At 41.8% G+C, this 26,476-nt stretch overlaps 1 protein-coding gene across 1 annotated transcript; it reads left to right on the forward strand.

The window, feature by feature from the left end:
• The first annotated feature begins 391 nt into the window (after positions 1-391).
• LOC142471011 (uncharacterized) lies at positions 392-25,570 on the forward strand. Its single transcript, XM_075577809.1, has 6 exons — positions 392-1,295; positions 3,927-3,996; positions 21,740-22,029; positions 22,381-22,686; positions 24,078-24,155; positions 24,519-25,570. The coding sequence occupies exons 1-6, from the start codon at positions 392-394 to the stop codon at positions 25,568-25,570; spliced, it is 2,700 nt and encodes an 899-aa protein (XP_075433924.1).
• Positions 25,571-26,476: the final 906 nt, after the last annotated feature.

A 26,476-nucleotide genomic window follows, 5' to 3' on the forward strand; every position in this document is an offset into this window, starting at 1 on the left:
CACAAATAACTTTATTTTTCCACTTATGAGACATCAGTGGTTGATGTTACACTGGGGTTTTGTTTGTTTTCCTCTGGATTTAAATACTGGAAGTGCAAATATATAAGTCCTGTACAGTATCTGTCATCTAAATATTTCATAGGTTGAACTTGATGGACATATTGTATTCTTTTAACCTCATCTACAATATGTACTGTATGTAACATGTTTTCCGCTATTCTGTCCCTATCCCTAATCTGTTTTTTTTAGCAAATATATAAATAAATATATACTGTCTGTGTATATATAAAATAATGGCCGCTGCATCTGTATGTCTGAATAAACTCTTTCTTCTTGCAGCACGAGAACTGATATTTAATATGAAGATCTCCTTTTACTCTAACATCCCACAATGCTCCGGGAGAATCTGACCACAGTTACAGAATTTCTGCTTCTGGGATTTCCAGCCATTCACAACTTCAAGATCTTACTCTTCCTTGTCTTCCTTCTGTTATACATTTGCACCTTAGCTGGAAATGTCCTGATCATTGTCTTGGTGTCAACCAGTCAAAAGCTCCGAACGCCCATGTACTTCTTTCTTAGTCACCTGTCCCTGTCTGACATCTTGCTAACCACAGATATCGTGCCAAACATGCTATACGTAATAATGGCAGAAGGGGCCGTTATCTCTCTCACTGGCTGCATCTCTCAATTATTCCTATTTGCTACCTCAGCAACTACTGAATGTTTCCTCCTTACAGTGATGTCTTATGATAGATACCTGGCCATTTGCCACCCATTGCGTTACTCTGCTATTATGGACTTTAAGCTTTGCTGCAAAATGTTTTTTTGGTCTTGGTTCTTAGGTTCTATGGCTACACTAAATATGGTTATTTTGGTTTGTTCTTTTCAGTTATGTAATCCCAAAGTCATTGACCATTTCTTCTGTGATTTAACCCCTCTCTTAGAACATTTGTGCTCAAACAGATTCATTGCGGATACAGTATTATCTTTTCTAGGCATCCCTTGTGTTATTCTCCCATTTATCTTTATCATTGTGACTTATATCTGTATCACCCTCACCATCCTCAGGATATCCTCCACCACTGGGAGACAGAAAGCCTTCTCCACCTGCAGCTCTCACCTGGCCGTTGTGTGCACATATTATGGGACACTGATTGCTAAATATATGGTTCCATCCAAGGGACAGTCATTGACTGTAATGAAAATCACTTCTCTTCTGTACACAGTCGCCACCCCATTACTAAATCCCATCATCTATACACTGAGGAACAAGGAGATCAAGGCAGCTCTGTGTAAATGTATTAGTATAAGTGTACAAACATATTTTGAGTAGAATGAGATAAACTACAGAAGGTCAATTCTATCGGGTTGTGTTCAAAGCGGTAAAAGTAGCATCTTTACTGAAGGTATAGAAGGTGTAGTATAGCAAGATACCTCTTATAACCTGTAGTTTTGCAGTTACAGTATATTGACATTAAGGAAAATATGCATCAACAAAGGTATTTCAGCACCATTATTCTCCTCAAGCAATAGTGCTACATTTGGACAGTGATAATATGGAGCTATGGAACTGAAAGTATAACAAAATGTATAAAAATAAATATAATTATTACATAACAGGAATAGCTTGAAAACCTTCAGCAAACTTTCTTAATAGTAAACAGACAGAACCCTAAAACTAATTAATTAACTCATACCTCAGAAATCCAGAACATAACCCAGTGGGCCAGTGGGAGCCATGCTTTATTTCAAGGACATTATCAGAACCCTAATTGTTTTCATAATACCTCTGATACTGAAATGTAACATATCTTTTATTCTGTGAAAATTGGGATTCTACTTGTACATAACAGGATACTAATTTGATCAAATTCTGTTTATAATATTTGCAGGATTGTCATTTTCCCTCCCACCTCCTTCACTCAAAACTCACTGGGGCCCAAGTCATGGTTGTCCTGGACCTTGCCATTGCACCCCTCTATCTCCACTCAATAGCTCATTGTGGCCCTGATTATGACTTACCCACCCTTCATTTTAACAAACTCCCTCTTCTGTCAACAGTTCACTGAGCCTAGGTAATGTCTGTAGTCCTGGGCCCGGTTATCTTGCCTAATGTTGGTCTCTGTAACAGGGGGAAGGAAACCTGTTACAAAAAGCTAAGTCTGTTGGGTATCAGCCTCCAAGAGGATAATTCAATCCTGGATTAGGCAGGAAAATTAACAAGTCCAACGTACAGCCCACACTGAGAGAGAGAAAGGTGTCCAAGACGGTAGAGGGGCACAGGGAATAACATATGTTATGCTATGTGTATATGGACTTGTTCATTCTGAGACAAGAAAAGGCTATGTTTTCTGTTGCTGAACTTTGGCTGAATAAAAGCCTACATTTACTTTTCCAAATGCAAGTCTCCTGTCGTTAACACTGCTGCATCACTTATAGTCTCCGATCTCATTAAACCCAATGTCTCACATGCTAACCAGGCTGAAAGGCATGCCAACACCCCTATACACATTGGGGGTGATAAACTCTAACTGCACCAAATCTGGAGGGAGATTTAACCAAAGAGGGGGGTAGTTGATGACACACTCATCCAATGTACCTCAGTACAATGGCATTTGAAACAGGAGAGACTAAAGATGTAGCCAAAGTTAAATTCCCTGCTGCTAGGGAAATCTGCAGGATATTGACCAGGAGTGGAGAATTAATGCTGCTCGGTGTTCGATCCAGAAATATGAACAACTAAAGCATTCGACAAAAGAGAAACGTACCCAATGCTACATCCAATATGACAAAAAATACATAGTTAAATACTTAGAAAGTGAATCCCTGCGCTTCTCCCATTGGGCTAACAATAATTGGGGAAATAAATATACATAGTGAAATCTACATCTGTATGACAAAGGAGACTTTGGTTACATCCTTTGATCAAATAATGACAAGCCTGCTACCAACGTCAAGGTAAGTCTCAATAGTAGGTCCCTATGCTAAATGCATACAAATGTACACTGAAATATACCCTGAAGGGGTTAATAAACTAAGTGTAAGCTAATGTAACTTAGTGCAGTTAAAACGTGGTATATACCAGTGAAGATACTTACATGCATGCAAGTAAAAGGAAAAGTGAATTACAGGGACCTTATTGGGAGATTATATACCTTGAAAAAGGAGGGACTAACCTCCCATAAGCTGCACAATAAGCCGTTACAGGTGGATTCGCTAAATACATTAATCACACCCTAATAGCGGTGCCTGCTTAAGCGTGCTGCTAGGGATTTGATTCAGCCCAACAAAAAATGTAAAACAAATTAATATATTCACCGCGCTTCTCCGTGTTAGGAGCATGCAGCTAGTGAAAAAGATTGGCCATACATATGTGAAAAAACAGAAAGTGAATCCCTCCGCTTCTCCCATTGGGCTAACAATAAATGGGGAAATAAACATACATAGTGAAACCTATGTCTGTAAGACAAAGGAGACTTTTGGTTACATCCTTTGATCAAATAATGTCAAGCCTGCTAACCAACATCAAGGTAAGTCTCAATAGCAGGTCCGTATGCTAAATGCATACAAATGTACTTACCTTGACTTTGGTTAGCAGGCTTGTCATTATTTGATCAAAGGATGTAACCAACCTTTGTCTCGCTTCTGTGCTCTTTGGAATGTTCTCTCTCTCACAAGCTTCTGACTGTTCATGATCTTTTGTGATAGCACTCTCTGAATATTTTTGCTTTCTCAGAAACCTGGCTTTCTCAGTCTAACTCTGCACTAGAGGCTGTTATTTCCTATGTTGTCTTTTCTCTCTCTCACACACCTTTCCCCATTTGTATTCTCACTGTCTGTACAAACTACTCCATACTCTTTCATTTTCATTTTCCTCATTAGAGGTGCAAATTGTCCAACCTCCGTCTCCCCTTTCTCTGCAGGTTCTGGTCTTCTATTGACCAACTATCTCTACATGAACCCCTTCAACTTTCTACCAGACTTTGAATCCTGGTATTTCTTCCTGCTTTCCTCTTACACCCCCACCCTTCTTAACTGACACATCGATGATCCCTTGTTTGATTGAGCTGATCCCTTGTTTGATTGAGCTGCCTCTCTTCAATTTGCATCTATGCTTTCAGCCATTTGACTTCTTCCAGTAGAAATAAGGATGACAACAGTTCAGACCTCATTTTTACAAGGAACTACTCACTTTTTGACTTCAATGTCTCCCCCTTTCCACTCTTTGACCATCAGCTCATCTCATTACCCGTTTCTCATTTCCTTTCCACTATTCCACAGCCTCCAATAATATCTTAAATTCCATTGTTGTATCTGCCCTGGAATCCACCCTAGTCTTCAAACTCTCCTCTTGCTCTACCACTAATCCTGATAATTCTTTTGATACATACAATATACTTCTATCCTTTCCTCTTACTTCAGGGGTAGAAAACAAGGGGAGCGCGAATCAATAGAAATTGAAATATGCAATGTAAAATATAAAGAAAAGCAGAGTGGTTAACAGTGTAGCCAGACTTACCTAACACCTCAACGATGCACAAGGGTAAAACCGAACCAAAGTAAATGTACTTATTTAGTGTAATCTACTGTACACAGGGATGTATTACTGAAAGATGGATATTGAAACCATGTACAACATAAATACTCATACGGCCTTGTGTGAGTGCAGGCTTTTCAAAGGTTTCTTTTCTTTTTCCCTCTGGATACTGGGGTCTCTCCTTGTCCTCTCATGAATCTCATTCTTGCCAGGATCTGTTGAATGCTCTCCCCCAGTAACAGTAAGATACAGAAAGAGTTGAAGTAAACCACATTAAATGTATTAAGAAACACACAGTAGAACAAACTTACTTCTAAAAGCCTCCCGTTGGGTGAAGCAAAGTCCATGGGGCTTGTAGCATCAGGGCGCTCCCTGATTCAACTTACAGGCAGCAGTTGTTGGATTGCACAGTTGGAACGACCCACACTCCCTCGCTACGGTGGCCTCCGGGGGAGAAAAGAGTTGGCAAATTAGAGCAATACGTTTCGCTAGGCTAGCTTCCTCAGGCTCTCTCCTTTACTATTGAAAGGCGGTGTTCTAATTCGCAGAGAATCATGCCCATGGGTCTGAAACTCAGCAACTGTTACACTGGCCAGTCCCATAGCACCTGTGAGGTAGCCACCTCCATGCCTAGGTGGAACAAAGGCTTTTTACTGCAGAAAAGCAGTTTCCAGCACTGAGTCAGAGCCCTTCCCCTCACCATTGTCCAGGAACATAGCTGCTCCCAACCAGTCGTCACAAAACCGGGTTTTCCTGTATGCAGTCCAGCTAAGTGACTACCATCTCTGCCTACAAAAAAACAGCAGAAACAAAAAATACATTTCTGCCTGGCTAACTGTATGGGGAAATGCTACACTTCAACATGGGGAATACATTTTACTTTACGGGGAATAAAGTGTTTAATATACATATACAGTTACTACATTCCCTGTTCCCAATTTATAAAGTTTTCCCCTTCCAGACATCAGTGATTAGATCTTTTCTGGAAGGTGTTACACAAAGAAAAAACCTATACATTGGTCAAAATAAGCCTTGCAGAGGCGGCCATTACACACGGTTTTGGGGAAGTCAGCCTGGGCTTCACCTTTATTACATCAGGCTGGCTACCCCTACCGTGAAAATCACCCAACCGATGAGTGCCGTCAAACAGAGCAGGTCATCTGTACCAGGAGGTGAAGTCCATCGGAATTGAAAATAGGCCCTGGTAACCAGTGGCAGGAGGCCGAGGATCTTGATGTTCCACAACAGCAGCAGAGATTCAACCACCGGAAGACAACTGTAGATATGGAAGGCAGTTGTTGATATTTCCAGGTGTTGGTGGAATTTTGAGGAGGACACTTGAGTTCTTGATTCTTGTGGAGTACACTTGACTGTGCGTACTACACTACTACACAGACCCATGAGTATTGCATGGAAATCCCCACTGAAGTCAATGGGGCTTTACATAAGTTAGTTCCTGATTGGCACTATATCACCTTACAGAATAAAGGCCTTTATCCTACAAATATCACTCTTTCTGTCAGACTTCACCATTCTCCACTACTCCCTCAGGCCTTCTCTCCTTTTCCTGTTCACTACCATTGCACTCTTCTCAAACCTAGTTTGTTCTATCCCCCCTCTTACTCTTCTTCTGTTCATATTTCCCTTTCACTCATTCTCTCCACTACTCTCCATTCACAAAATGTTTCCACTTTCTGTACTCATCCTGCACACAAACCTATACAACCTGTAAAACAGCTTGCACGAACACATGTTCTTCCCATCTACTCTCTGCCCGGTACAAACTACTCCTTATGCCTTCACTTTCCTTTTCTTCTTTAGAGCTTCACACTGTCTAACGCAATGTCTAATTTTTCTCGCCACTCTCTCTACAAGTTGTCGTCATCTATTAACCAAAGGTACAGGATCCCCCTTTCTCTCCTTTCAGACTCCGAAAACAGGCTTTCCATCAATCCTCGGTTTCCCAGGCTTCTCGCTTCCCCTCTTTAATCCCTGCCTATGGTCTCAGCCAATTGAATAAATCCAGTATACTGTTTAGACTTTGTTTTTGCAAGAAACTGTTTACTTCCTGACTTTAATGTCTCCACTGTTCCACTCTTTGACCATTAGCTCATTTAATTTGTTGTCACTCATTTCCTTTTCATTATTCCTCCTGCCTCTCACACTACACTCATAATATCACATTCCATTGTCCTATCTGCCCTAGAAATCCAAGCTAATCTCCAACCTCTCCTCTTGCTCTACATCTGATCCTGATGTAGCCGAGTGCCCCTGGCTATAGCCTTTCCGCTGGAATCAAACTATAAGTCCTTATAGGAACAGGAAGTGTTGGGGTTAAACTCCTGCACAGGGCCTTGCTTGCAGTTGCAGCCTGGATTGATACATTGTTACTCTATTCAGGTGCAGTTCTCCCAGCAGTTGGAGTGTCATACCTGGGAGGGTACTAACTGGGTAACATGTGTGATGCCTGTCAGTACTTGGACCTGCCTTGTTATGGGGCAGGGTTACATCCCCCTCCCCAGGTATAAAAGCTGGCACTCCACTAAGTGTAGTATTCTTGTCCTTCCCTCTGGGGAGTGGGAACTACTCCACCTTACACAATCAGGGGGTAAGGGGGCTGAGGATGGGCCCTTTGGGCCTCATGCCCCTTGGGTGCCAGTCCAGAGCAGAAGGAGAGGATGGAGAGGATGGAACCTATGAATAAAACACAGTTGTACTCACATCTGACTGCTGAGTATTCATGTGAAGGAGTGCTTGTGGGTGAGACATCTTGTTCCTAACAGGACCCCTGCAAGCTGGCTGAAGTCTTGTCCTGTTGACCTCCTATACCACCCACATAGCACTCAGGCTGCTGTTACCTCACAGGTATGCACCACCACACCAAAGTATGTGAAACTTATCTAGCAATGACAGGTCTCCTTTAGGGGTGGGGGGTGTATAAGGGTGTTACACTTATAGTCTTATAAACTCTTGCTGAGCCTGGACGCCAAAAAAGCTTTTGATAGGATCAGGTAGGATTTCTTAGACCAAACAATGATTACATTTCTGCTTCAGGGGGCCCTTCCTAGAAGGAGTGCGAGCACTGTATAAAAACCCGGTGGTCTTTGTAAAACTCCCAGGCAGAGCCTCGACCTCCATAAAAATAAAGAATGGTACACGACAGGGCTGCCCTTTTTGCATTGTCAATTGAGCCCCTCACGGCAACAATCAGACAAGACTTGGACATAAATGGAGTCGTCATTGGGAACACCGAGTACAAGATCCCTATTTGCGGACGATGTTATTCTATCTCTGACCTTCGCCATGGTGACTCTCCCTAACCTCCAGTCTCAATTAGAGACATTTGGCCAGATATCAGGGAACAAAATTAACAGCGACAAATCAGAAGCCCTGAATCTATCCCTTCCCGCCCTGGATGTAAAGCTTTTACAACTTAACTTTAATTATAAATGGAGCTCTACGAGCATAAAATATCTAGGGATTAAAATAGCTGTCAAGTTTTCAGCACTATTTAAAAGTAATTTCCCCGCTCTATTTTCTGAAATTAAAAGAGACCTTCAGAGATGGAAAAAATACCGAATTTGTGGCTCGGAAGGGTGGCATCGGTTAAGATGAATATCCTTCCCAGGCTACTGTATTTTTTCCAGACTCTTCCGATCTGCATTCCTAAACATATTCAAAATAGTATCTTCCAATTCATATGGAAAGACAAAAGACCGTAGATCAGTAATGTTAGCCCCAAAGGAGTGTGGAGTTCTAGGTGTACCTGATATAATAAAATATTACAACGCATCCCACCTAAAACAAGCAGTGATCTGGAACAATGACCAGCGTCTTGCTGCTGGTTGGAGATCGAGGCCTCCTACGTCTCTCCCTTGTTTCTTGGAGCGATACTTTGGTCCGAAGGAGGGGGGGGAGATATTATTGGGCAGGACGGGACTGGGGGCCATGAGGTGCACGTGGAAGATTTGGGCAAAAACAAAAGACAGGCACGGACTGGTATCCTCCCCTTCCATTCTCATTCCCATTTTTGGGAACCCGGAGTTTCCTCCGTGGTGTGACCTTAAAGATTTTGCGCAGTTCCGGAGGGCTAACATACAAAAAGAATCAGTGATGGCACTTGCGGAGCTGCAGGAGAAACATCAACAAGTGAAATTCCCTCTGTATGGGTTCCTCCAGATCAGACAGTTCCTTCAAACAGTATCCAAAAATTCGAAGTTTGAAGGCCCAACGCCCTTTGAAAGGGTTTGTGGGGTCAAGTTGTACCAGAGAGGTCTGATCTCGGAGATCTACTTGGAGCTAGCTCGGTCCAAGATATCCGCCAATCATAACTATACTGTATGATAAAATGGGCTGAGGACCTCAATTTGGAAATAGATAGAGATGACTGGGAAGACATCTGGGAGGCAGCAGCTAAAACCTCAATCTGCACAACCATCAAGGGAAACACATACAAAATCCTATACCAGTGGTACTTATCCCCGAGTAGGCTGAGCCGGGTCATGTGCTGCCTTGTCCCGGCCTCAGGGGGTCTCCGACGGGGTGGGAGGGGGCCACCCTCTGTCCCCTTCCCTGTCCCTCTGTCCTAGCCCAGCCCTCCTCCCCCCCACCACCCCCATCCCTCTCCCCCTTCTTTCTCTCTTTCTTCCTTCCCTTCGTTCTCTCTCTATCCTTTGTTTCTTCCCAGAGAAGAACGATGGAATGTTAGTACATTAATACAGCCTCTACCAGGGGCAGGGGCCAAGTTCTAGCCTGACGGCAAGCCCATGTGAGGTTTCGCCGGGCGAACGCTAGTCACGATTCCCTTCCATAAGCCGTAAGGTATTCATTTTTGTGATTTACTGTTAAACCTTTTCTGAGACTCATATGTAACTTTTCCCCAAGAATACTCCTGATATTGTGATAAACTCCTTTGGTAAAAAAAAACAATAAAAAATTTGAAACAAAAACAAAAGCTGGCACTCCACTAAATTGTGTGGTATTCTGGTCCTTCCCTCTGGGGAGCGGGGACTACTCTACCATACCCCATCAGGGGCTAAGGGGGCTGAGGTTGGGCCCTTTGGGCCTCAAGCCCCTTGGGTGCAAGTCCAGGGCAGAAGGAGAGGATGGAGAGGATGGAACCTATGAATAAAACACAGTTGTATCCACATCTGACTGCTGTGTATTCATGTGAAGGTGTGCTTGTGTGGAGACATCTTATTCCTGACAGGACACCTGCAAGCTGGAGGCCCTGCACCAGGAGAGAGAAACTGCTGAAATCCTCTACTGTTGACTCTCCTATACCACCCACGGAGCACTCAGGTCTCTGTCCTTAGTCCACTCCTTTTCTCTCTATATACAGTACACTCATACCTGGGGATCTCATTATTTTATTTAATTTCAAATATTACTGCTATGCAGATGATACAACTATTTCTTTAAGCTCCTACATTTACTCTTGAAATCCAGTCCCAAGTCACTGATTGTCTCCCTGCAATTTCCGACTGAACGGCCACTGTTGCATGAAACGTCACGTCTCAAATAAAGTGCCCATCATAATCCCCCCTAAACAATGTATCGAAATTTGGCCCCCAAATTATTTGTTGTGTTTATATTAATACTCGATTCAAGGATGAATATTCACATGTTAAAAAATCTGAATGGATGTATCCATCGGCTCCTTCTTTCTCCCTCTCTCTCACAATCCAGCAAATCCAATACTTCAGGTTCTAATCAAATGGTGAAATAGTAACCGGCTGCAGCATTGAATACTTTTGAAAAGAGTTAGGTTCATGTACTGTAATTTATTTTAATCAACCTGCCAATATTCACAAGCGCACATAAATTCCATATTTATAGGGAATTGGTCTTTGTGAATAACTTGCCCATGCATACTCTAAACTTGACTATCGCAACCTTCTTCTCTCTGGCCTTCTTGCCTCCCAACTTCAAACTCTAAAATGTATCCAGAATGCTGCTGAGAGAGAGATCTCTATGGTCTAGATCTGTCTCTGCCTCTCTCCTTCTGAAATCCCTCCAATGACTCCCCATTAAACTCCGCTTTGATTATAGCATTCTATTTCTGATCTATATTCTCCTTACTTCATGTTATAGTGCATGTCTTATATCCAGCTATGCCCCCTCTCATCCCTTTTACTCTGCTGAAGGCCGTCCACTCTCTGCTCCATTTGTTTCTATAGTGCTCTCACATCTCAAACGCTTTTCACTTTTGATGCCCTTGTTATGGAATTCCCTCCATCCCTCCCAAATATTCACCAATTTATTATCCCTTCCTCCCCCCCTTTACTTATCATGCCTGAAATATCACCTCCTTATTAAGGTGCCTGGTTAATTTAACCCTGAGACTATTCCTCACGCTCCCCATGTATGGACCAGTCCCCTCAAAGCTGTTCTCAACTGCATTTTCTCACATGTTATTCTTTAAGTCTACCATTTAACATTTTAGATATTAAGTTCTGTGGGGCAGGTACGGCCCAAATCCTTTCAGTTATCTTGCTATTTAAATCACTTGTGTGATTTTGTATATTATATCAAGTTCTGTCTCCATTCTAACTCTGTAAAGTGCTGTGTACATTGGTTTTACTTTATAAATAAACATATACATACAATCATACTCATATCTGATTCATTCATCCCATTGTCACACGTCATCATTTTCTATTCCCCAGAAACCACTTCCCAATGAGTCTTTGTGGAATTCTCTGTAAAGTTCCAACTCCACAAAGACTCCCCTCCCTATTGTGAGCATGTATAAGAGGTCAGAGCAGCAGCACAGGTTTAATACAGAGCTTATCCTGGGAAAGGCTGCACTGCAATGGGAGAGAGAAACCCTATTACCTACACACTCATCTTCCTACGAACATCCGTCTTTCAGTTCTGAACGTTTGCTGCTGAAAAATATTATTTCCATGACTTGGACCAAAATGAATATCTATCGGGAAATGGAATAAAAGACCTATAGTAAGTAAAGTCTTCTCATTCACAGCTGGGGGGTAAGTACTCAGATACGATTGAGTAACAATGCTACATAGTGGGTTAATATTTGATGTCTCCGTCAGATTTATAATTATAATTAATATTAAATCTTTTCTTTTTGCATCTATGTAAGTAGCACAGGATAAATATTACCCCACCTTGTTAGATGCAAGGAAGTTAGAATCAGCTGAATGATAGTATTGAATTGTTGGGTAGTAAAAATGTAAAGTATTATCTTTTTGCACCAGAACCCCTGACTCCGGACTAAAGAGTCCACATGTTCCTCTCTTCAGTGCTCTGTCCTTAGGAACAGTAAGGATTCTCTGCCTAAAAGGTTTGGATGATTAGTGTGGTTTGATCACCCACGCTGTACATTGACATTCACCTAATTCCCCTGGATTATTAGGCATGCATGCTTTCCCCAATACTTATTCCACTTTAATAACGGAGTTTCCTGAGGTCCAATTTCTCTTAACAATTGCAAACAATGTGTTTATTTCAGTAGACCCAGCTCAGTTTCCATCCAATTGGATTCTGGGAGCTTTTTTTTGCTTTTCACTCTAAAAAAACATTACCTTCAAACATCCGTCTTTCAGTTCTGAACGTTTGCTGCTGAGAAATATTATTTCCAGGACTTGGAGAGAAATAAAACTATCTGGAAATTGAATAAAAGACCAATAGTAAGTAGAGTAAAGTCATCTGGGTGGCAAGTACTCATAAACAAGGGAGTAACAATGCTACATGCTGGTTAATGCTTGATATCTCAGTATGATTTATCATTATAATTAATAGTAATGCTTTTCTTTTTGCATCTATGTGAGCAGCACAGGAGAAATATTACTCCAGATTGTAATATGTAGGGAACTTAGGATCGGCTGAATAATAATAATAGCATGTTCTTGTATAGTGCTGCTAGTATTACTTAGCGCTTTACAGAGACATTTTGCAGACATAGTGCCTGCCCGTAGAGTTTACAATCTATGTTTTTGGTGCCTGAGGCACAGGGAGATAAAGTGACCTATCCAAGGTCACAAGGAGCTGACACTAGGAATTGAACCAAGTTCAAACTCAGTGCCAGTCAGTGTCTTTACTCACTGAGGCACTCCTTCTACCCATAATAATATTTTATTGTGGGAAGTAATAATGGGACAGTATTTTTTGTTACCTCAGTTTTATACAGAGATTATTCTCTTGGACATTAATTGCTTATCCGGGCTTCAAAACTAGAGCAAAACATGTACAGAAAAGTGCAACAAATTTGCTGTAGGAAATATCCCATCACGTTCAGAAGTTTCCCTTCCTTTATGCTACATTTGTGCTCCAATTTTGCAGATTGGAAACTTTGTAATGCCCCTGTGTCACAAATTGTTTCACTAAGAAATAATGTAGTTGGGTAATCACTAACCTCAGCAATAAAAATTAATAAGCCATTAAACTAATTTGTAGCAGAAAAAGTAAACATCATTGAAAAGTCCCAGTATTAATCATTTTGAGCATAAGTAGTGTATTTGTACACAGGGTTATAAAATGCTCCCTAATAAAATGTTTCCAATCATACCACGACGTATCATTGCTTTAGGATTAAACACATACAAGTCTTTTTAACCATGTGCTGTATTTGTATGTTCTGTTTATTTATAAAGTTTCACACAGTATTATTAGCAGGTGATTGGGAAAATGATCCATAAAGTAGGCGAGGTATAATTACGCTAAGGAAAGGATTTCCAGCCCCGATATGTGTCCTGAGAGTTACAGATGTGGTACAGGGCATGTACAACAAAGGAGATCCTATAACAGCCCAAAATGCAACTTCATTATTAAAGAGTAAGACCGTAAAGAAAACCAGTAAATTATTCCACAGATTGGTGCATACAGTTCATTTTCCTATTGTCAGAGTTGACAAAACAGATGTAGCTAGACTCATTGTCCCTAGAGATAACACAACATATCCTGTTATAACTCAGATGATAGGCTAAAGCAGTAAAATTCAGGGCATTATTGAAAACCCTGCTCTCTGATTGGTTAAAATTCCAGGCATTACCCACAGTAATGCCCTGAATTTCAGCCGCTTGCAAAATGCAGTTTTCAATCTGTTTATTTCCAGCCAATCAGCTTTCAGAACAGCTGAGACAGGGCAGGGGATTGGTTTGAATTAAGTAAAAGCTCTGAGACATGGCAGGGGATTGGTCAAAAAGTATCAGCCACGGTTTGACGCCTCCCCCTCCTGAACTGACCGATTTTCTGAGCAGATTCTTTTGAATTGGAGGGGGGGGGGAAGACTGCAAAGAAGTAAGTGTGTTGTGTATAGAGGTGCAGTGTTGTGTGTGTGTGTGTGTGGGGGGGGGGGTGGTGGTGGTGGTGGGGGGAGGAGGGGGTGTAGAGGTGCTGTGTGTAGAGCTGGGGGGGAGAGTGCAAAGGTTAGTAAGTGGCTGCATTTTTTATTGTGGCTGCAGTGTGTGTGTGTGTGTGTGTTGTGCTGTTGTATGTGTAGCAGCAGTTTGTGTGAGTGTAGACCTGATGTGTGTGTGTGTGTCAGTAGCAGTGTTTATGGGTGTAGCATGTGTGTGTAGCAGCAGAGTTTGTGTGTGTAGAGCTGCTGCTGTATGTGTAGAGGTGCTATGTAGTGAGTGTAGAGGAGGTGCTGTGTTGTGTGTCTAGAGCTCCAGTGTGTGTGTGTGTGTACAGGCATTGTGTTGTGTGTGGTGTGCTGTTTTGTGTGTGTGTGTAGCAGCAGTTTGTGTGTGAGCTGCTGTGTGTGTGTGTGTGTACACAGAGGGGGCGGCAGTGTGTGGATATAGATATCTGCAGTGTAAGGCTAAGGCCCCGCTCCCAGAGTCAGCGCACCCACACTGCTGACAGGCGGTGCTCTGAAATACACAGACCGCGATATGCGGTCTGTAGGGAGCGGGAGCCGGAGCGGGAGGTGGGCGGGAGGTGGGAGGGAGGTGGGAGGTTTGACAGGGAGGGGGGGCGTGGCTTGAGCGGAGGGACCCGCTACTCTCCCCCCCTCCCTCCACGGACTGCAGGAGGGAGCTGCTACTCTCCCCCCACGGGCTGCAGGAGGGACCCGCTACTCTCCCCCCCCTCCCCAGACTGCAGGAGGGAGCTGCTACTCTCCCTCCACTGGTTGCAGGAGGGACCCGCTACTCTCCCCCCCTCCCTCCACGGACTGCAGGAGGGAGCTGCTACTTTCCCCCCCCCCTCCCTCCACAGGCTGCAGGAGGGACCTGCTACTCTCCCCCCCTCCCTCCACGGGCTGCAGGAGGGACCGGCTACTCTCCCCCCCCCTCCCTCCCTCCCTCCACGGACTCGGGCTGGAGCACTCATACATACACACATACACACACACACACACACAGGCAGGCAGGCACTCACGCACTCATACACACACACGCGCGCACACACAAGCAGGCACTCACGCACTCACACACACACACAGACAGAGGCAGGCACTCAGGTACACACACACACACAGACAGGCACGCACGCACGCACTCAGGCACACACATATACACACAGACAGGCACGCACGCACTCAGACACACACACAGACAGGCACTCACCTGCTTTCACTCCACACTCCTCCCCGCTCCCCGAAGCCTCTCCTCCTCCCGAAGCCTCCCCTCCCCATTCGCTCACAGCCACACCACATGACGCGTCAACGCTAGGAAACACCATTCTCTTGTGTCTCCTAGCGGCTGACGCGCTACAGCGTGTAGTCAGCTGTGCCGCCAGGGGGGACCGGCTCGCGAGGATTCCCCTGCTGGTGGAGAACTCGCTACATTGCCGCCCGCGCCAACGAGCGCAGCGGGACCGAGGCCTAAGAGTATATAGAGGTGGTTTCATGTATTTACCATTTTATTTTAATTAAAAAATCTATTTAACTATACAAAAGTGTCTATTATTTATTAAATTAGCCCACATTTAGCCTATAATAGTAATAATCCCCTCAGAAAAGGGCATTACTGGCCAATAATGCCCTGGCTGGGTGTAAAGTCCCTCGGCTTCGCCTCGGGCCTTCAACTCTTCCAGCCAGGGCATTATTGGCCAGTAATGCCCTGTTCTTCAGGGATTATTACTTAAATATCCCATAGTTCCAATATGATTCAGTGAGGGTGGGGAGCCGTGTTAGTCCTTTCCGCCATGTAGTAACAAAGGAGGGAGAGGGATTAGGGGACATGATACATTTTATTGGACAAACAAGTAGTTGATATTTTGTGAGCTTTCAAACCTAAAGAAGTATTATATACAGGGCCTTATGCAGAGAGGAACGTTATTTAATGTGAAAACGGCAAGAAAATAGCCACAGAATTGGAGCAAGTTATGGTCGTATGCAGAAAGCTGCGTTACCTCATTTTTCTGATGAGATTCAAAATTGCCAAGTTTTTCTGGCTAGATTGAACTCACTATAATATAGGGCAAAATGGCGAGTTGCAGTGCATCTATGCTACCTGCATACCACCCTATTTTAACATGGCGAATTTACCAATCTCTCCACGTGTTTGGCAATTTTTAAAGTAAAGAAACCTGCTGTGGAGAATTTTATGAATCTCTCCATGTTCTCTGCAGGAGAAGCTTCTCTGGGAAGTATTTTCTCCAAAATATGGTGCTATTTCCCTTCTCTATCCTCTCTGCATAAGCCCCACAGTGTTTGTAAGAGGGATATCTGGTTGGAGTGGATGTTAAGATTCAGTGGTAGTGACAGAGAAGAATATCCCAACATATCCCATCATATCCCATCATATCCCGTCATATCCCATCATATCCCATCATATCCCATCATATCACATCATATCACATCATATAACATCATATCACATCCCAACATATCCCAACATATCCCAACATATCCCACCAGAGGAAACAATGACGCTGGTTACATCTGCAAATCTCTCCGCAGTTATCACTTCTATTTTAAGTTTCAATTGAAACATACATTGTTTATATCGTTTTGTGGTTTGTATTAGGAACCATTAACCAAAGGGAAGATTTATCCCAAGTAACGTCAATTTATTTTATTACTTTCCTGCAATTGGATCATTGGGCAGTGCCACAATATGTGCGCCTGCATTACTTGTACTACATATCTTTAAGCACATGGGGAGAAGAAGGGAATAGTTGGTACGCACAAAAAGGGGTAAATTACCACTGAAGCCTCATTTTCTTTAAGTGTTATACAGATATAACCAGATTTACCCTCCCAGAAGCCATCGGAAAAACTATGTGTGAGAGGCAAGAGAAACCTTATTGCCATTATTTAGAGTCACAAATTACTTTATTTTTCCACTTATGAGACATCAGTACTCCTTCTCCAACTCTTTGTGGTGATCCCTTATCTTCTCCCAAAGTACTCCTCCAATGTTTCACTGGGGTTTTGTTTGTTTTCCTCTGGATTTAAATACTGGAAGTGCAAATATATAAGTCCTGTACAGTATCTGTCGTCGAAATATTTCATAGGTTGAACTTGATGGACATATTGTATTCTTTTAACCTCATCTTGAATATGTACTGTATGTAACATGTATCCGCTATTCTGTCCCTATCCCTAATCTGTTTTTTAGCAAATATATATAAATATATATTGTGTGTATATTTATATATATATATATATATATATATATATATATATATATATATATATATATATATATATATAAACATATATATATATATATTTATTATACAAAGTACAATAAAATAGTGTACTTTGTGTACCATTAATATAAAAAAAGGATTTTATGTCTTATATGTATTATACAGATGCAGCGGCCATTATTTTAACAAATCATGGTGCCGTTTTCGTGTGCGCTGCTCTACTCCACGCGGCATGAATGCGGCCAATCGCCCCCGGCACACGTGTTTATCGTGGTTGCATTGTTTGAATTCATGGATTGTGTGCAATTTAATGCAATGAATTGAATTAATTGTAATGTGTACAGTACTTTGCTACTGTGTCAATTTCAGGTGTTTAAAAGCCAGAACACTAAAATGCCATTTTATGCACTCGCCTGCACTCGCGTCTTAAGGCGGTACGGTTTGACGAAATCCCGCAACATGACATGGGTATTCCGAGGTATACGCCTCGTGATTTGTTAAAATAATGGCCGCTGCATCTGTATGTCTGAATAAACTCTTTCTTCTTGCAGCACGAGAACTGATATTTAATATGAAGATCTCCTTTTACTCTAACATCTCACAATGCTCCGGGAGAATCTGACCACAGTGACAGAATTTCGGCTTCTGGGATTTCCAGCCATTCACAACTTCAAGATCTTACTCTTCCTTATCTTCCTTCTGTTATAAATTTGCACCTTAGCTGGAAATGTCCTGATCATTGTCTTGGTGTCAACCAGCCAAAAGCTCCGAACGCCCATGTACTTCTTTCTCAGTCACCTGTCCCTGTCTGACATCTTGCTAACCACAGATATTGTGCCAAACATGCTATACGTAATAATGGCAGAAGGGGCCGTTATCTCTCTCACTGGCTGCATCTCTCAATTGTTCCTATTTGCTACCTCAGCAACTACTGAATGTTTCCTCCTTACAGTGATGTCTTATGATAGATACCTGGCCATCTGCCACCCATTGCGTTACTCTGCTATTATGGACTTTAAGCTTTGCTGCAAAAAGTTTTTTTGGTCTTGGTTCTTAGGTTTTATGGCTACACTAAATATGGTTATTTTGGTTTGTTCTTTTCAGTTATGTAATCCCAAAGTCATTGACCATTTCTTCTGTGATTTAACCCCTCTCTTAGAACATTTGTGCTCAAAGAGATACATTGCGGATACAGTATTATCTTTTCTAGGCATCCCTTGTGTTATTCTCCCATTTATCTTCATCATTGTGACTTATATCTGTATCACCCTCACCATCCTCAGGATATCCTCAACCGCTGGGAGACAGAAAGCCTTCTCCACCTGCAGCTCTCACCTGGCCGTTGTGTGCACATATTATGCGACATTGTTTGCTAAATATGTGGTTCCATCCAAAGGACAGTCATTGACTGTAATGAAAATCACTTCTCTTCTGTACACAGTCGCCACCCCATTACTCAATCCCATCATCTATACACTGAGGAACAAGGAGATCCAGGTAGCTCTGTGTAAATGTATTATTATAAGTGCACAAACATATTTTGAGTAGCATGAGATAAACTACAGAAGGTCAATTCTATTGGGTTGTGTTCAAAGCGGTAAAAGTAGCATCTTTACTGAAAGATATAGTAGATGCAGTAAGGATACCTCTTATAAGCTGTAGTTTTGCAGTTACAGTATATTGATATTAAGGAAAAAATGCATCAACAAAGGTATTTGAGCACCATTATTCTTCTCAAGCAATAGTGCTACATTTGGACAGTGATAATATGGAGCTATGGAACTGAAAGTATAACAAAATATATAAAAAGAAATAAAATTATTACATAACAGGAATAGCTTGAAAACCTTCAGCAAACTTTCTTAATAGCACACAGACAGAACCCTAAAACTAATTAATAAACTCATACCTCAGAAATCCAGAACATAACCCAGTTGGCCAGTGGGAGCCATGCTTTATTTCAAGGACATTATCAGAACCCTAATTGTTTTCATAATACCTCTGATACTGAAATGTAACATATCTTGTATTCTGTGAAAATTGGGATTTTACGTGTACATAACAGGATACTAATTTGATCAAATTCTGTTTATAATATTTGCAGGATTGTCATTTTCCCTCCCACCTCCTTCACTCAAAACTCACTGGGGCCCAAGTCATGGTTGTCCTGGACCTCTCCATTGCACCCCTCTATCTCCACTCAATAGCTCATTGTGGCCCTGATTATGCTTGTCCACCCTTCATTTTAAAAAACTCCCTCTTCTGTCAACGGTTCACTGAGCCTAGGTAATCTCTGTAGTCCTGGGCCCGGTTATCTTGTCAGAGGTTCTACTCTTTGGCCCTTATGTTGGTCTCTGTAAAAGGAGGAAGGAAACCTGTTACAAAAAGCAAAGTCTGTTGGGTATCAGCCACAAAGATTATAATCCAATCCTGGAAAAGGCAGGAAAATTAACGAGTCCAATGTACAGCCCACACTGAGAGAGAGGAAGGTGTCTAAGACGGTAGAGGTACACAGGGTATGACATATGTTATGCTATGTGTATATGGACTTTTCATTCTGGGACAAGAAAAGGCTACCTTCTTCACTCAAAACTCACTGGGTCCAAGGACAAGTCTGTCCTGGACCTTGCCATTTCCCCACTCTATCACCACTCAACAACTATCTGAGGTACGGGTTATTGCTTATCCATTCTTCAATATAACAAACTCTCTTTCTCTCCTGTCAACAGTTCACTGAGCCTTGGTATTGTCTGTAGTATTGGACCCGCTTATCTTGTCGGGGGGTCTTCACTTTGGTCTAATGTTGGTCTCTGTAACAGGGGGAAGCCTGTTACAAAGCTAAGTATGTTGGGTATCAGCCACAAAGAGGATAATCCAATCCTGGAATAGGCAGGAAAATTAACGAGTCCAACGTACAGCCCACACTGAGAGAGAGATGAAGTTGTCCAAGACGGTAGAGGGACACAGGGTATGACATATGTTATGCTATATGTATATGGACTTTTTCATTCTGGGACAAGAAAAGGCTATGTTTTCTGTTGCTGAACTTTTGCTGAATAAAACCCTACATTTACTTTTCCAAATGCAAGTCTCCTGTCGTTAACTCTGCTGCATCACCTATAGTCTCCGATCTCCTTAAACCCAATGTCTCACATGCTAACTGATAGGCATGCCAACACCCCTATTCACATTGGGGGTGTTAAACTCAAACTCCACCAAATCTGGAGGGAGATGTAAAAGTTAAATTCCCTGCTGCTAGGGAAATCTGCAGGATATTGACCAGGAGTGGAGAATTAATGCTGCTTGGTGTTCGATCCAGAAATGTGAACAACTAAAGAATTCGACAAAAGAGAAACGTACCCAATGCTACATCCAATATGACAAAAAATACATAGTTAAATACTTAGAACGTGAATCCCTGCGCTTCTCCCATTGGGCTAACAATAATTGGGGAAATAAATATACATAGTGAAACCTACGTCTGTAAGACAAAGGAGACTTTGGTTACATCCTTTGATCAAATAATGACAAGCCTGCAACCAACGTCAAGGTAAGTCTCAATAGTAGGTCCCTATGCTAAATGCATACAAATGTACTTTGAAATATACCCTGAAGGGGTTAATAAACTAAGTGTAAGCTAATATAACTTAGTGCAGTTAAAACGTGGTATATACCAGTGAAAATTCTTACATGTATGCAAGTAAAATGAAAAGTGAATTACAGGGACCTTATTAGGAGATTATGGGCCTCATGCAGTAAGCGACGATTATGTGAAATCGGCAAGCTTATCGATTAGTCATGTTATTGGCGTTTTTCCCTCTCCGTATGCAGTAAGTGCCGAATACATTCAAAATCAACCAGAAAACAAATCCGCCCACTCTCACGATGATGAGCCGATCACACACAGGTGTATCGGCGTGCGTGGCGGGGTGCTGTTAGGTTGCACAATCACAAATCTTGCTGAATCAGGCGAAACAAGCATGTTTTTGATTGCGCGCCATATTTAAAGGCAACGTGTACTGCTAATCATTCTCTGTGTTGTTGGGAGTGAGAGAGAGAGAGACGCACAGAGCTGGACGATTGAAGATTTGCATATTGACTGAGAGACTTGTTGTGTATTGGGTGAGCTTTGTCCTTTGTTGTTTTGTTTACATCTTTGTCTTGTTTTATATGTGGAAGTGGGTCGTGTGATTGCCTGTACATTTCTTGTCTGTTTTTTGTGAGTGCTGGAAGTATGCCCGCAAAGCGTGGGAAGAGTGATGCTGGTGGGAGTGGGAGTGCTACTCATGCGAGTACGCGTCGGAGTGAATGTTCTGTTCAGGGGAGTGATGTTGCTGGTGCACCGAGTGGTGTTGCTGGGAGTGCTGTTGTTGGGAGTGGGAGTGCTGGTGCTGCGAGTGGTGTTGCTGGGAGTGGGAGTGCTGTTGTTGGGAGTGGGAGTGCTGGTGCTGCGAGTGGTGTTGCTGGGAGTGGGAGTGCTGTTGTTGGGAGTGGGAGTGCTGTTGTTGGGAGTGGGAGTGCTGTTGCTGTGAGTGGGAGTGCTGGTGCTGGGAGTGCTGGTGCTAGGAGTGTGAGTGCTGGTGCTAGGAGTGTGAGTGCTGGTGCTAGGAGTGGGAGTGCTGGTGCTAGGAGTGGGAGTGCTGGTGCTAGGAGTGGGAGTGCTGGTGCTGGGAGTGCTGCTGGTGGCGCAGTTGCTGATGGGGTGTCTGGTGGTGGCGTGCTTGCTGGTGGCCAGCTTTTGGAGGCTCTTCCATTGGAAGAAGGAGAGTCCAGTCAGCACCAGCCAAGCTCTGACCCTAAACCTGCTCGGAAAAAACGTGTGGAGAAGCCACGTAATCCTCGCTTCAATGGCCAGGAAAATAGGGCTCTTGTCACTGGCATTCTGGAGCACTATGACAGTCTCTATGGACATTTAGTAGGTAAGTGTAACTTTACATTTATTATTCAAATACATGTGATCCTAGGTCATCTGAGTTTTGTTCATATGCAAATATGGGTACACAATATCTTTCTATGTTCATTAGTGTGGAAACACAGCTTTTTATCATGCCTTACAAGGACAAATAAACACAGGCGGTCAATTTGCCAGAACTGCATACAATATGAATGCAACCTTGCTTACATGTATAGGTTTAGTAGTGAATGCTCATGTGCTGCACATATTACACATAAAACAGCATGTTTGCTATCTCTTGGAACAGCTAGCAGTGTAGGAAACTGGTGCTTATATTATTATTAATTTACCTCATATCTTTTATATGTTTTTCAAGGGCGGACAAGTGCAGCAAGCAAAAAAGAAATGTGGGACACAATAGTCATTGGTGTCAATGCCTGTGGGAATAGTGTCAGGGACAAGTATCATTGTCGGAAAAGATTTGATGATATTAGGTCCAAATTGAAAAAGAAAATACAAGACCAACGCGTGCATGCTACTGGCACTGGAGGTGGGCCCACACCACAACGTCTCATATTGACTCCATTGGAGGAGCTGCTTCGGCCAAAATTACTTACCGTCGTCGTGGAAGGCTTGGCTGGTGACCGTGACATTGGAATTTATCCGTCACAATTTCCAGCAGGTGATAAATATTACTGTACTAGGCGTGTCGTTGCTTACAGTTATTTTGCATATTTACACTGCTTTTTATACTGTCTTCACAATATAAGCATACCTGCATCTATATATGTATATGTCTGATTCTGTATATATATATCTCAAAATAGACATATATGTAGTAGTCCTACTAAAAGCAGTAACTAATATAGCACGTGCCATTGCGTGCTCATTTACATGTGAATTCCCAAAATGCATAGCTGCAGTGGAAGCAATTGATGGTGGGCGAAGATGGGGAACAACAGGGTAGTACACATGTGTAACACATGTTCATGAGAAATTATTAGTAGCTACAGGTACAGAACAGAAATATGTATCATATTATTGTGTATTTTATTGATTTTACTCCGACAAACATGACATTACTGCCTATTTTAAGCATGCATCAAAGAAATTGCATGTAACGGCCTACAAACATCACTGGCACTAACACATCTATAGTTGCTTATGAAAAGGTCCATTTTTGCTTTATGTCATATACAGACAGCATAATGAGGCACACGTATCATATGTTATGTCATTGTTTTCATAACTTAAACACTGCAGATGACTACTTAGCTCATCTACCATTGTGTTAAAGCAGCTGCAATTAATATCTCATCACAGCATACACTTCAACAGAGGGGGTGGGGTTCAGCACACACACTAATTACAGCCTCATTTCACGGTCAACTTAGTTCACACCATTTGCACCTGTTTCAAGTCATTGAAAGGTGTGGCTGATTAGGCTTTTTGGGGAAGGGAATACCTTTCTTACAACCTGAATAGCACAACTGAAGTTAATCACACTCATTTGAAAGCTTAACTCTAGCTACTAAATGCCCCAACAACTCATTACTTATCAAAGCGTACGTCACACATTAGTTCACTCATATCTATAGTTGAACTACTATGAAAGACACATTATCACACACTGCATGTGTTGTCTTGTTGAGTCACAGCCACATTCAGGTGTGCCACATCTTCGATTAATGTACCACACATATCCTCTACCAAAAACAACACTTTTTGCAATATGACCACCTTCATGATAACCATTGTGAATGGTCATCTCATGATAGTTATGTACATTATGATACTGATATCACTACACAACATATGATTTTTATGTACTCATTTAATCTATTTATCCTCACGCATTACTGCAGAAACATAGTATGTTGTATGTTAGGGAACTCAAAAATTCTAAGTACACAGGCATGTACAGTGTTATTACAACTATTTATGTTCACTTTCACACACATTTTCGGTTAAGGAACTGATGTTGTTAGTTAATCATAAATACAGAACATACAATAAGTGTTTGTTCAATATTTACACATGTAAATGTAAAACTTATGTTATTGTTATATATAGTTGCCCCTGGAGGACATGTGTCACCTGAGATGGAACAAGTGTCTTCACCTGGGTCAGCCAGCTCAACACTACTAGAAGGTGAGTGTATCATTTGCTGGCCATATAATATGTGCTCTTCTATATGTTATGTTGTCATGTGCATTATTTGTTTTGCACATCTTCTTTAAATAGGATTACTTAGTGTCAGTGAAAATTAAGTGTAAGGCAACATGTATTGTGTTAGTGATGTTAATTATCATGTAGGACTTCTGAGTTTAGAGCAACTTTTCATTCATTCATATTTCATACTGAGTCCAAACATTATTCGTAAGTCAAGGTAGTTTTTAATGAGGTTATAAAACGTATGCTAACATGTTAGGTGTTACTTAGGACACAGTACAATTACATAGTAACACAGCATACATTAACATGCCATTTAATAATGTGTACATTTCTTTTTAGAACATCATGGTGATGAGGATGATGAGTATGATGAGGATGACGCCACAGAAGAGACTGAAATACAATCATGTGACCATGAAGAGGTGCCAATAGAAACTGTTGTACCGCCAAATCGTCCATCAACTTCCACATACGATGCAATTGTAGCTTCAGAGGGAAAAATAGTGGACGCAGAAAATCGTCGCCATTCAGACATGATGACAGTGCTGGAAAGGATGATTGGACTGCAGGAAGAAACAGTATCACAATTGGCACATCTCCACAGAGTCTTCATTGAAGTGCCTAAACAGTTGCAAAAAATCAACACCTCATTCGAAGCATTAGTTGTTCAGCAAACACAAGCTAATTACTGGAGAATGACTAATGTACCACAATTCAACACCTCCCAGCCAGGATCTGTTCATGCAGGTCAGTTTTCACCACATTCATCTGATATTCATTCACCAGGCCCAAATGTTACCGGTCAAGTAGCAGACATTGCTGTGCAGGTTCCTGATGACATCCTACCGCTGCCATCTGTACAAATTCAGCAGCAGACACCTACAAAGGAGGCGACAAAAACAAAACAAGACACACATGAAACAGACCAACCATCACTTGTGCAGTGTCTACCAACTTGCTCACATGTGTCACTGGGCACAAGCCCTGTCCGTGAACAGTCACTACCCAAAAGCCCTGTAGGTGAGTCGCTGCCCAAAAGCCCTGTAGGTGAATCGCTGCCCAAAAGCCCTGTAGGTGAATCACTGCCCAAAAGCCCTGTAGGTGAATCGCTGCCCAAAAGCCCTGTAGGTGAATCGCTGCCCAAAAGCCCTGTAGGTGAATCACTGCCCAAAAGCCCTGTAGGTGAGTCACTGGCCACAAGCCCTGTAGGTGAGTCACTGGCCACAAGCCCCGTAGGTGAACAGTCACTGGCCACAAGCCCTGCCCGTGAAGTGCCAGAGGCCACTCAAAGTGGCTCTGTTGTGCCTAAAGTTGGTGGCAAAAGAAAAAGGAAAATTCAAGAGACAACAAGCAGGCCTGTTACTCGCTCGCAAAAGGAACAAAAAAAATAAATGTTATAATTCAGAAAATATGTCTTTGGCCTTGTTTTGTTGACTTCAGATTATCTAATTACTATTGTATGTATGCTGAAGACTGTGTTGTTTCCAAACTTTCAACTATGTTCTTGTACACGTGAAGTTTTGGAAATGTTAACACTCATAATTAATTGTGTTATAAATATTTATGTTGTAATCGTCTGTTCAGTAATGGTCCACCAGGAGCCAGTTGCTAAGTTTAGAGAAGCTGCCATTGACTTTGCAGCAAAACATTGCATTTGGGTGTGTTAATTGATGTAAGAATTGCATATGCATATTAGTCACATGCAATTATTAAAACACCTAAGTAAGTGCAAACATCTTTCTTGTACGTGTACAGCAGGATTATGTGTAAATTATTACTTACCTTTGCCTTGCTTGGCCATTGTAATTTTGTCCTTTAATCAGTTGTGTGTTCGTTTCTATAACATCTCAGAATGTATAATAATATATATACACACACACACACACACACACACACTGAGTGAGTGTGAGTGTGAGTGTGTGAGTGTGTATATATATATATATATATATATATATATATATATATATATATATATATATATATATATAGTACTATATAAACTGGTATTCACAAACTAATACACTTCATGCTTCCTTGTGAAAACACTATTTTAATAATACAGGCCTAATGTTTGAGAAATATCCTAAGTATGAGACTCTAACAGTATTGTGCTTAAACAAATGTTTATTACTTAATTCAATCATGTTTCTCACCATTTAAATAGGTTTCATACAAGGTATACTTAATGCCATCAATGTTGTGTGTACTCCTGCAATATAAAAAAAAAAAAAATATTATATATAAATATATATATATTTTTATAAGAGATATATTTATATATATATATATATATATAT

This window comes from Ascaphus truei, chromosome 20, assembly GCF_040206685.1.
Source record: "Ascaphus truei isolate aAscTru1 chromosome 20, aAscTru1.hap1, whole genome shotgun sequence".
Classification (NCBI taxonomy): Eukaryota; Metazoa; Chordata; class Amphibia; order Anura; family Ascaphidae; genus Ascaphus; species Ascaphus truei.